The 13,068-nt window shown below is 42.6% G+C and overlaps 1 protein-coding gene across 1 annotated transcript in view; it reads left to right on the forward strand.

Annotated features, from left to right (window-relative positions):
* Positions 1 to 8,352, forward strand: part of LOC119572974 (ovochymase-2-like) — a 10,167-nt gene extending 1,815 nt beyond the window's left edge. The window contains exons 2-9 of the mRNA XM_037919943.1: positions 5,116 to 5,206; positions 5,298 to 5,493; positions 5,654 to 5,755; positions 7,084 to 7,222; positions 7,296 to 7,410; positions 7,577 to 7,739; positions 7,819 to 7,995; positions 8,076 to 8,352. Coding sequence (XP_037775871.1) covers positions 5,116 to 5,206; positions 5,298 to 5,493; positions 5,654 to 5,755; positions 7,084 to 7,222; positions 7,296 to 7,410; positions 7,577 to 7,739; positions 7,819 to 7,995; positions 8,076 to 8,285 — 1,193 coding nt within the window. The 3' untranslated portion in view covers positions 8,286 to 8,352. The remainder of the gene's footprint in view (positions 1 to 5,115; positions 5,207 to 5,297; positions 5,494 to 5,653; positions 5,756 to 7,083; positions 7,223 to 7,295; positions 7,411 to 7,576; positions 7,740 to 7,818; positions 7,996 to 8,075) is intronic.
* Positions 8,353 to 13,068: the final 4,716 nt, after the last annotated feature.

Genomic DNA, 13,068 nt, shown 5'->3' on the forward strand with positions numbered 1-13,068 from the left:
CCATCCCAGCCCAGAAATACAAGTTTCCCCTGGAGTTCTGACTCGATGCCCACGCCGACCCACGTGGAGACAAATGTTACCTTTGTCTTTTTTATTAGTATATTTTCTTTGTTGTATTACATTTGTTTACATTTTATACACTTTACCACCTTTTTAAAACGAAGTACAGAACCATTTTCTTTATTTCATTTACTTTTAAGCACTTTTTTTTTTAGTTTTGGGCAAAGTAACTTTCGTAAACTTTTTATAATTTTTATTTTTCGGTTTTTACATTTCCTTTTTATTGGTATAAGGGATTTTTAATATTTGAATTATCAGTACGCAAGTCTTTCAATACCTGAGGGCCTGTTATGCCATCTAGGGAGGGGGGAAATAGGTTCTTAATGGGCCAGTTACTGGCCCATTAATGGGATCCTTGCTTGGGGGTCTTGTATTTATAGCTCGGGGAACGAGCAGTGAGTCACATTCGCCACTCGTGTATGAACTCTTGATGAGTAAACACTTTGTCCATAACGCAGTAACAATAAATACTAGCTCTTGTGCCACAAGAGCTACCCTGGAGCCCGGGGCCTCTCGTCTCGCTTGACATTGTTGTTCCTGAGTTTTTCTAAAGTAAACTGAAGTAAAGTAAAACCTGCAATTACAGATAATTTATTGTGCTTTGCCAGCACCTTCAGTGCTCTTGTTTTGCAGGTGACACGAGACTACAGTAGGCATAGTCAGCACCCCACCTCAGACCCGCAGCTCTTCTACACCAGGGTAGCCCTTGTGGGCTTTAACCCCTGGGTAGGGAGGCCCAGTAGCCTGGGGAGTCATTTAGGCTCACTTTTTCTTTTTCTAAATTATTCACGTTGATGTGACTTTCCTGAGCCTGCCGGAGTTCCTTGTGAACTCCCGTATTTGCTTGGGGGTGGGCATCGAATTACCATCCTTCGCCTAGGCAAGTTCGGCGGTAAGGAAGTGTCCTACACATAACTTGAGCTCTGTGGTACTGGAGAACGCAACCAGGCTTCCAAACTTCATGATTATGGATTTCATATGGATGGTAGTCGTAAACTTAAGTACTTTAAACCATTTCAAACATTTGGCCTTAGCCTTGTTCCATTTCTCAGCACAACCCCTTTGGATGCTGTGCCAGATGTGCCTGGGGGGAGGGCTGGTTGCGACACTGGACTCCGTCACAGGGATTCTGAAGTATTTCGTTGCTGCTGTCGGTGCTGACATTCTCATTCTGGTTATCATCATTGGTCTGACCTCGATTCTCCTCGTTCGTTCTTTTAGCACTAATGGTAACACTAGTATCTCGACAATGAGTCACTTATTTCATTAAGCTATTTTCTTCTTTCAGAGCTTTCATTTCCTTAAAGTTCAAGCACATTTACATCACCTTGTATGTCACTTCTGCCACATGGCTATGTGGGGGATTCTCCCGCCAGACCTGCGGTCATCCCTGTCTCAGGGTGAGGGAAGGGAGGGGGGAAAGTGGTCTTTGAGTGTGGCAGCTTTGAGGCTCGAGACACCCTCTGTGAAGATCAACATCTTGTTCATTTTCTCCTCCAGCTGCATAACCTTGTGTAGTTTGGTGGCCTCTGCACCCCCAATCGCCGGTAGCTGTAGGAAGTCTGTGGCTGGTGACGTCACATAGCGCACGGTTAGGCGCTCTCCCGGCAAGCTGGCCGCAGGTTGGGATGGGAGGGCCGCCTTGGTCACCAACAGTCGGTGCTGGGACCACGGGGTGGAGGGGGTGGGGCCAGGGCAGGGAGGGCCGTGCACCCCCACTGCCAGGCAGTCACACATGTCATCCCACACCTGAAGCATGATGAGACAGGTTGGTGCATATGTAGTACTTTTTTTTTGTCCTGCAGCGCAACATTCCTTGGCAGTACTTGTGTACATGGCCACTTCTCATGCAGTTATAGCAGATCACAGGGGATGTCCACGGCCGCATGTGGCTGGCGGGCATGTATTTTACAAAGTGGTATGTACTGAGATGTTGCTCTCCTTTTCATATTATACAGATACGATTTAGTGGTTGCCCATCCTTGTGCATTCTCGTAGCCTTGTGAACTCCATTGAGTGCATACGCATTTTCAAGATTGTTGTTGTTGTTGTTTCTGACAAGGTATTCATATTTTTCTTTTTTGGTTCATCACATAGTGAAGGTAATACCTCCAATTAATCCTCCAATAAGGTTAATATAGTCCTGCAGGGAGCGAGCGAATACCTTCATGGCCAGAGGATTGTTGCCGAGGTCTTGTAACCATTTAATTTTTTCAGATTTTGATGTGCCCTCAGGGGTTGACAGGATTCTTTGGTACCTGCATTCAGGTTTTTTTTTTTTTTTTCTTAGCTTTCAACTTCACTAATGTTAAACTGTCACTTCCTCTATCAATGTCGCCCACCTGGGCGTCGGAAACACCTTCAGCACATACCCATTACATGGCAATGGATACAACGGGGCTATCCACTGAAGCACACTCTTCACACTAAATTTTAAGAAAATGTGATCTATATATTACCTAGCCCCCTGCCCCCTGGAACCCCCCTGGTAAAACTACACACTTTTATATGGCAAAACACCACTTTTCTTGGCTTCCGTCAATGGTCAGAATTGCTTGGTTTCTAATCACATTTTTCGGCATTTGGGGCACTTGGTGGGTTCAAATATCAGGCATACTGTTATTGATTTTCTTTGTGATGCTCTTTGCCTTTACAGATTTTGTATCAAGTAGCATTTCCTCTGACAGGTCATTAGACTGTCCCTATAGTTAGGTACGGCCAAAGGGTAAAGGGTCACACGATGCTTAGCGGGTCAGAGACAAGAACACGCCTTTTATCTAATAAGAGTGGCCATACCAAATGCTTACCTGCTGCCCACCCCTTCAGATGAACAAACATGTCGGGTTAAATAGCTGTTGTTTGCCGGATGCCAGGTGATGTATAGGAACACTAGGTCAGACACGAGTAGTAAAGAAATAATAAGTGGTTTTCAGAGGAGGGTGACACGAGACCTGCAGATCCCCTAAACAAGAATGTTGTGGTCCTCCGTAAGTGCTGGGTTGGTATATCAGAACAATTTCTTGACTCACTCATTGGTGTATCATGATTAAGCTTTTTATTTGGGCGACCTTTCTCTGACCAATACAATAAATTACCTTTACATTGTTATTACCACTAAGGCACCAAAGACCTGAGTAATCAGGATTCACTCCTAGCAAGTTGACAATAGACCGTATCCTACCGCTTCGAGTGATCGTGGAACGCCGTCGTGGGTTGCTTGCAGCCTACATCGACCTCAAAAAGGCATTTGATTCGGTGCATCAAGAATCGCCGAGAGATCCCGAGACTCTGGGGGGGGGGGGGGGGATTCTGACAGATTGTTGGCCTAATAGCAAGCCTATGTACCGGTACTGAAAGTGCTGTAAAGTGTGGTGGTTGCCTGTCTAACTTCTTCCCTGTTAATTCAGGGGTGAGGCAAGGCTGTCTCCCTGCACCAAAACTTTTCAACACCTACATGGACTGGATAATGGGCAGCTACTACACAGTCAGTGTGGAGCAACACTGGGCAATATCAGGGTCAGAGACCTTGACTTTGCCAACGATGTTGTGATCCTATCCGAGTCTCTGGAATCACTGGTGGCGGCTCTCGTTGCCCTTGATCTTGGTCCAGGAGACACCTAGGCCTAAGATTCGCACAAAGTAAATATCAAATCATAAATAAATGCAGGTAATGTTACTCAAATACAATAAAGTACGTGTATCGAGCAAGTGTCGTGTTAACAATAGCAGAAATTAGTAGTCGGTTAGGATGGCTAATTTTTTTTCCTCTCTACAGCATCAAATGACCGCCATTGCTTCCAAAATATTTGGCGATAAAACAGGCAAACAGGTTAATACCTTGATATAGCAGGTAAACAGATTGGAATGTTTTCTTATTTGACGTTATTTAGCAAACACTTGCATTGCCAAAATGTACATGGATTTTTTTTTTTTTTTTTAGAGCGGCAACAGGCGCAACCCTATAAAAAAAATCCACAGAATGAACATTGTCGTCGGGGAAAGTATATTACGTCACTCATCGAGTGATGAGTCAAATGCGATAGAAATGACAGAACTCGAAGCAATTAAGGGATATTCATTTTTAAGTCCAGGGATGAATAACAGTAGAAACTTACCTAATAGAGCCAAGGCCTCATTAATATAAACTTTAAAAAGTTGTTAGTTTATTGGCTGTGGTAGGTGGAGGAATTTGTGTATTAATGTCGTTTTATTATGGTACTTACCAGTATGTGTTTATAGAACTTGATGTGTCAGAGGAATACAAAACTGCTCTATATTGTCAGAACGGAGAGGTTCTAAAAGTCTCTAAGTGTGTTTTAATCTTGTACTAATCAATCTTGTACTATATGCGTTCCCAAAACTATTATCATCTGAATATGAATATTCTACGGAACTGAGTGCCACTTTCAGAGGAAATGTGAGTCAGACAAGTTTATGGATAAGCAATCAATCAGCACCAAAGTGTTTGATTTTCTTTACTTTAAAACCATTAATATTAAATGGAGTACGTGCGCACATGTTCATGCTATTCGTAATGCATACAGTAGAAGTGCATATTGTAAAGTCCTCAATATGGAAACCACTGTAGTATTAAGATGTTGCATCCAATGGCTACGGTGGAATTATGGCAAGACTAACTGAAAATGGAAAATAAAAATGAAATTCGGCCAAACGTCCCAACAAGTAAAACCCTAAACGCATTGCACTTCACGCTTTTTAATGGCCATATTGATTGGTAATGGCTCCTAAAACTGTATGCGCGGCTCAATCTATAGAAATTGAGCATTATATGTAGTGCAGATATTGCACATGTATGTATTTAAATTTAAGGGGTGTTATTCACCAATGGAAGTAGTTTTATCCTTGACAATGTCTATTTTTTTAAGGTCGTTTTTAAGGCAAAAGCATTAAACTGCGTAGTGGTTATCAGATATGCCACCCTTGTGAAAATTTCTGCATAGCGAGGCCAAACAAATCTAGGCTCTGCTTAGAACTCTTGAGACAATTTCTTGTCATTTGCCATTAGCTTTTTTTATATACTTTTCTGAATTGCAGATCGCAGACAAAATTTTGTATGTTTGGGTCAAATGGTCTGTTGCGTCATGGCCCAGTCTTCAGATCGATCAAGACGTGAAGCTCCTCCAAGGTAACTTCTAGTCTGTGTAGAAACAGATTGGGCCTTAGCAGAACAGTAAAATGTTTGCCTGTGCTCCTTCTAACCCTGTTCTACTTTATAGGAGACAGAATCGTCCTCAGAAACAACGCCATTTCACCAGGAGACCACAACGTCCACAAAGACTCCCACCTCGCCCACATGCTCGGAAGGAAATAATACACTATATGGACTTCTATAATGACAAATACGAGTCCGTCTACGGGCCTATCCTCTCTCCACATGCAAAAGAAATGCTGCGCAACTTCCGATACAGTAAGGCGAGTGTTCCTTTAATTTTTTTATTTCAGACATCGACTTTAGCTAGAAGTTGATTAGTCGATTTAAACCTATAGTGCGGGCGACTGTTTTGTACTATGCAATGTGATACTGGCTTAATGCTAAATATATAGTATTGAAATTAAATTTCTACATTGACAGGAATGCGGTGTTCGACATGAGAGTCCGGAGATGCTGGCAAGGGTCTCTTCAGGATATCTGTATGACCGAGGTTTCACTAGCTACGGAGAGTTCCCATGGCATGCAAGTATACGCTTTTGTAGTTTATTTGTATTTTATTTGGTGTGTATGTATGAAATTTTTGTTGTTGTGGCAATGTGTGCATGGGGGGGGGGATGGCTTGTGGCATTTTGTATGGGGGTTGGAGCCAGGGATTTTGTGGCATTGTGCTTTTAGATACAGCAGCATTCTGGCATTGATGAAAGTTAGGCATATGCAGGGTGTTTGGTTTATTGCTAATCGTCAAGATTGATGCTCATTTTGGATGCCCATGGAAACTAGTACCTTATACCCGGTTTAGTCAAATAATCTGTGCTAGGGAGGTTACTGATCAAACTAAAGCTCGAAGCTGACAGAGCTAGCAGTCCAGTTGGAGTATCTCCTGGACTTCCTGTTCATGACTATCGACAATATACACTTGAGTCACTAAATGGCCGATTGCAAGGTGGAAAGTAGGTAAGGATAACGAGCGATGTAGTATGGTATTACATGGTAGATTATATATATTTATAATTTTTTTTTCCAAGCATGGGCTGTGGTACGGTGATAGTGAATGCAATAACTTCATTATATTGCATAAGGGTGCGGTTTGTCCCATGATGGCAGTAATAAGTTATTTGGTTGTCAAGGTTAGGCATACTCAGCTTGCTTATTCTTCATTAAAATGAAGGAATCTTGAAATTGGTTCGGGACTGCATTACCTAGTACTAGTGGATGACAACAGAACTGCTGACAGTCCGAAAACTTATGATACATAGTTGATAAGGCTGACCTTTTTGGTTTGTTTACACGCTAAATTAAGGTTTGTCAATAAACATCTTTTTTAAGATGAAAAGATGTTGGGCAATTTAGGCAATTTAGACAATGCAGGCATTTTGTTTTCTTGAGCAAAATACCTGTATCCATGGTTCTTATTTGCATAAGACGTTTGTGCATACCAAAATGTACCATGTACATATATTCATGTCCATCAAAGAAAAACCTGGATTGGCCATTTTAGGTGAAATGTTGGGTATTGAAAACGGCACTGATATTTTATATAGTTGTATATCATTGTGAAGTGGATCTCAAGTCTGTAATCAATGTTATTAGGGATTAAAATGGTTGGGCATGCAAGGACTTGAGCTACGTGCTACATGAAGATGACAACGTGCCGGTCAATTTATAATTTAAAAGAATTTTTCTTGATCTGATGATGCAAGCAGTTATCATGCTCCCCTTCAGGGAGCACACCAGTAGGTATCTTTTTACCAATAACGTTAGTAGTGATGGAATACTTGTACACATTTTGTTAATGTGCGCATGCATGTATAGCCAACAAATTATCCACATGCTAATTTCATGTTTTTCAGGTGGCTTTACTAGTGAGAGAACGGGTCTTTCGAAGACCACAACTTTACAATCTGCGGCCGCGGGAGGATGTGCGGTACAAATGTGGAGGATCACTAATCGACGACAAACACATCGTCACAGCTGCTCATTGTGTTTTTGGTGAGCAGCAATTTTAAGGTTTTGGAATAAATCTATAGTATGGACAATGTCTGATCCACTTTCTTCTGACTAGGCGAGAGAGTGAACAGGCTTAAAGTTCATCTTGGTGAGTGGAATCTCCAGGGCACCACTGGCGAGTTGTTCCCAGCTGTGGAGCGAAATATTGCAAGTGTGCACATACACAGTGGGTAAGGAGATTAAATCCAAATGCTAGGCCAGTTTCCTGTACTGAATGGAATAAATGACGTGTAGTGTGAAGGTTCTAGAACCAAGTATTGTTTTTATAAGAATGTATACCATTGACTTGAAGTTGATTTAAAGGTCTTGTCTATTGCGGAGTGACTTTTTTTCCAGATTCAACCCTGCTACATATGCCCATGACATAGCCCTGCTGAAGATGTCATCCCCAGTTGATTTTTCGAAGACTCCTCATATTAGCCCGGTTTGTTTACCTACAAAACCATTTAAAGACCACAAAAAGTGCTTCATTGTCGGCTGGGGAGATGACGTGTACAAGGTGAGACATTATAATGAAGTTAAGAAAATCCTCTACTGCCACTGACATACGAGAACTTTAATAATCTCTTTTCCCACAGCCAAATTTCGGCAGCAATATCCTGCGGTCTGTCTCCGTCCTTTTCACTGGGGATCATGATGAATGCAGAGCGAAACTATTTAATTCCTTCAAGGATAATACCCTTGATTCATCCTTTAATCTAGACGAAGAGCATCAAAAGTGTATCATTGGTGAATATGGGAAGGATGCGTGTGTGGTAAGTTCTTGTGCAATTACAAATTGCAATAGGATATATTTACATTCATGAAAGAACACTGACAGCCTGTATATTTGCAGGGCGACGGCGGTGGAGCAGTGGTATGCCCCCTGAAAAATGAGGATGAGCCGGTGTCATGTAAAAATTATCGGTGCGCAGATACACATTATTTCATAGCTGGCATTTTATCATATGGTTCGCCAAATTGTGGAGAGTCGTCTACCACTATCATCACGGACATATTACAAAACAAGAACTGGATGAATGCCATCACTGCTCAAAGTTATTAAATATTTAGCAATCGGTCTTTTAGTGAAGCAGTGACAGTTATGCTAATAAATGAGGCAATTAAATGTATATTTTATTATAACATTTATTATACCTTGCAACGCTGTTCTTAGATAAACCTGTACTGTTTTGTTTTGTTTTTTGTTCGTTTTTTTTAAGCCTACCCCTACCCCTAAGTTTTTTCTTCCCCTTAGGTGTGAGAGCCTTGCTGAAAGGATGAAAGGCTGGATTTGTCAGTCATTATTAGGGGCATTAAGGCTTGCCCCCTTCATCTAGCCTATCTAGATTTGATCTCCTTTAACCACAGCTCCGACCACTCTAGTTCGCGATAGCCACTCGCCAGATAGCCATTGGTGAAAATTACCCTATTTTGGCTAATTCATGCCAAGATTGCCAATTTAGCGAATTACCTCTCAACTAAAATAAGTCTTCCAAATAAACAATTTGGCTTTGCGTATGTGATTTTATAAATATTGATCTGATGCTGGATTTTTTACTTTGGAATCCCTGAGAGCGAGTCATTCAGAACTCCTCGGCTGATCTCAGCAACCACCAGTCACCCGATCGGCGAACAATCTCCGTTCATTCCGCCAAAGGAGAATATGCGAGAAAGAAAATAGCGTAGTTTGATTGGTCACAGTTATAACGTAAATAATAAGTTGGCATTCATCCACTTTGGCTAATAGTTTGATCAAATTAGCTAAAATGACTAATCCTTTAAAATTCCTAGTGCTAACCCAGCCACTGATACTAATACCCCCTTCTCGATGTCTGCAATCAAATCTATCCAGTCTTGAATCATTCACCCAGGTCATTATTTAACCTTCAGATTACACCCCTTCTCCATCTTGTATTAGTGGTGTCCTGTCTAACCATATTGACCCCTTCCTCGTCAACGTCGGAAATCTTGGATGTTTTGACCACCCAGCCCAACCTGGTCATGACCGTTCAAATACTTTAGTCACGCATGTGTGCCAATTATGGTGGCTCCCATAATGTATTTTATAAGAGCTGCCTACAAGCTCGAATATGAGGTAGCAGTTTTCAGATTCAAACTCGGCCTTTCTCTGTGAGGACACAGGAAGCCCTCAGACCACATTTTTCTTTAAACCGATTTCAAAACTCCTTTTGCTCTGCTCCCCTCCCATCTCAAGATGTCTGCATCTCTCCAGTATCTCGTCCCTCTAATCCAAACCATACTACCTCTACTCCCTCCCTCTTAGTCAAATTCCTTTTCCAGTCTAAATCCAGATACTCCGATCTCTCTTCACCCACCTCTTCCTTTTGCTCCTTGGATATCTAAACCTTCTTTTTGCAACAAAACCTTTACTTTTCAGACCCCCACACCCAACTCCCGTCTAGAAACTCTTGACCTTCAAAATTTCTAAAACTTGGGAGAATGCTCTCCTCCCTCATCCATGCTCCAATCCCTCTATTCATATTCGCTCTACATTCAAAGTATTTGCTGATGGCCATCCACCACCTCTTAAAGTCCCCCTACCTCTCTTCCTTCCACTCTCCCCAAACCACCTGACACTCTCCTCCATGTGTGCCCTGTACTCTTTCCCCATTATCCATACCACCCCAGCTGAATACTTGCACGGCTACCTCCTGACATTCCTAATACTTCACCACCTTCCCCTGTTCTTATCTCATTCTCTGGTTTCTACTTCACACATTACCCATATTACCCGTTGTTTCAAAATGGCTTTTGCAGTATTCATCATACAGCGTTATGCACCCTTCCTCAGACACCCATATACTTTTTTATCTAATTGCCTTGTATTCTTTTCCCCTTCCCTGCCATACTCCATTTACTCTCCTCTCTACCCCCTTTTCACTACCATACTATCCTACAGTGCTCTAGAACCTTTGACATCTGATGCAATTTATCCTAATTGTTAACTCCTTTTTACACTTCACTATAGATCCTTGATGTCTAGCACATTCATTTAACTATTAACCATTTACTGAACCCTAAAATATAATCTAAAGCCTTTTACTTTTTTTATACCTGAAAGTCGACTTAAGATTGGTAAAATGGGGGAAGGATTGAACTTTCATGTTGACAAGACAGAAATTTGATAGGTATTCTCCATTTTGCTCTATAAAATTTCTAAGTGTGAATGATCACCACATAATCCTGTTCTTACCACCTAAATAGAAGTTAAGTACTATACGATGAGAATAATCTTAATTCTATGTAGCATATTAGAAAACCTGCATTAAGAGCCATGTCCACATGAGGGAAAGTTTCTACACACAGTTGTAAAATCGTGTTCTAGTTCACCTATCTCCAATGCAGACAAAATGTAATATTACCATTAGCCCCACCGCCCAATCCCTTGCTCATTGTTGCCATGGGGAGGTGGCAAGACTCAGGCCCAACATAGGGATCACCTTCAGCCCTCGCTGCAACCAATTTTGCAGGGCCTTTACTCCCTTTTTTTTTTTTTTTTTCCTTTTCATCCCCCCCAATCCCTTGCCCGTTGTTGTCGTGGGGGGGCTTAGGAGGCGGAGACTGGGACTCAATGATGGGGAACTCCCCAACCTTGGGACTCAGCCCTCGACTCAACTAATTTTGCATGGTCTTTATTTTCCTTCCCACTTTTCGTTTCTGTCCCTTCACCAAACCCTTCTGCTATCCACCTCCTAAGGTGTGAGAGCCGTGCTGAAAGGATGAAAGGCTGACTTTGTGCCAGTCCTGAATGGCCTGAGGGAGCCATGGGCAAGGTATTCCCCTGATTTAGTTACCTAGCCCTTACCCCTCAAGGGGACCCTGAGGGGTGGACTGTTTTTATCCCCAACATAACCCAGGCTTACCATGGCCAGTAATGAAAACATACCCCCACTATTAGGGGCAATGAGGCTTGCCCCTTTATCAAATAGCCCCAAAGATGTAAACTCATCCGATTCCCTGACCCCAGGCTCTCCTTTGACCACGGCTCCGAACACTGCAACAACTACCCCCTCATCAATGCCTACTAGTACAGTAGCCAACAACCAATCCTTAAGGAACATTTCCACCTCTACCCCCACAACCTCCAACATCAACCACCCCATCCTCTCTTATTAATACCTTACAGCCTTATTGCCCACCTCCCCATAACACTACCTCCCTCAACACTACTCCATCGTCACGCACCCGCCCTTCGACTACCCCTATCACTACAACAATATTGAATACCCTCTTCAGCGCAGCCAAATGGGACCGATTTTTCGTGATTCCTCCCACAGCTCCCTACTCTGGCAACACCCTTCTCTTCCAACAATGTCTCCAAAAACAAGTAGGTAAAGTCTCTTTCCGTAGCCGACCCGACCGCTCCCGTCTTGTCACAGTAACATCCGAAAACCAAGCTATGGCATTAACAAAACTAACAGACATATATGGTAACCCCATCCTTGCAGAACCCCATCCAACCCTTAATAGTTGCACCAGAACAGTTTCAATCTCCCCAGCAAATTGCCCAATCTATGACAAAGATTGGTCAGATTGTGGAGAAGACCTACTTGCCTGTCTCACAGACTATGATGCAACGTCAGTACAATGCTACTCCATTCCCCCCAGAGGTAATCGAAAGAAACCCACTAACATAGCCAAAATTACCTTCCGTAGACATGACCTTCCCTTTAACGTCTATATAGGAGGAGAATCCCTCCCTGTTCGTCCATACCAACCTCCTCCACATCAGTGCCAAAATTGTTGGCGTCTAGGACACCCAGCCAAACATTGCCGTTCCACAGCCAGATGCCCACTATGTGCCCAACCTGGCCATACCCGATCTAACTGCCCTGCACAATCACGCACATGTGCCAACTGTGGCGGCCCCCATAATGTATTTCATAGGGGCTGTCCCACCTACAAATTTGAGTCTGAGGTAGCAACTCTCAGATTCAAACTTGGACTCACACTACGTGAAGCCAGACAAGAAGCACGTCGACGTGGTTTCTCTTACTCTTATCCAGTAATACTGCTCATTTACCAATTCTCCTAAACCCACCCCCTAATTAAACCCCCCCTCTACTCTACCTCCCCTACCTTCATCAGATCAACACAGCCAAAGGGGAAAATAATGCAAAAGAAAAGAAATAGGGGGTGGGTTTTTGATTGGTCCAGTTAAACGTAAATAAAAAAGTTGGCATTCATCCACTTTGGCAAATGGGTTTGATAAAATTACTAAAATGATAACCCTTTTAAAAATTCCTAGTGCTAACCCAGCCACTGATAAAAACCCCCCCCTTCTCGATTCTGCAATCAAATCTATCCACTTAAAATCATTCACCAGGTCTTTTTTAAACCCTTAAATTTACACCCCTTCTCCTTTGTATTAGTTTTTTCCTTCAACCATTTTGCCCCCTTCCTCGCAACGTGGAAACTTGGATGTTTTACCACCCACCCAACCTGGTCATCCCCCTTCAATACTTTGTCCCCCCATTTTGTGCCAATTATGGGCTCCCATAATTTTTTTATAAGAGCTCCCCTACAAGCCAATTTGGGTAGCAGTTTTCAGATTAAAAACTCGGTTTCTCTGTAGGACACAGGAAGCCCTCAGCCCCATTTTTTCTTAAACCCGATTTCAAAACTCCTTTGCTCTGCTCCCCTCCCCTCAAGATGTCTCATCTCCCGTTCTCTCCCTCAAATCCAAACCATACTACCTCTACTCCCTCCCTCTTAGTCAAAATTCTTTTCCAGTCTAAATCCAGATACCCCATCTCTCTTCACCCCCCCTTTTCCTTTTGCTCCTTGGTACAAACCTTTTTTTTTTGCAAAAAACCTTTACTTTT

This window comes from Penaeus monodon, chromosome 5 (genome assembly GCF_015228065.2).
Source record: "Penaeus monodon isolate SGIC_2016 chromosome 5, NSTDA_Pmon_1, whole genome shotgun sequence".
Classification (NCBI taxonomy): Eukaryota; Metazoa; Arthropoda; class Malacostraca; order Decapoda; family Penaeidae; genus Penaeus; species Penaeus monodon.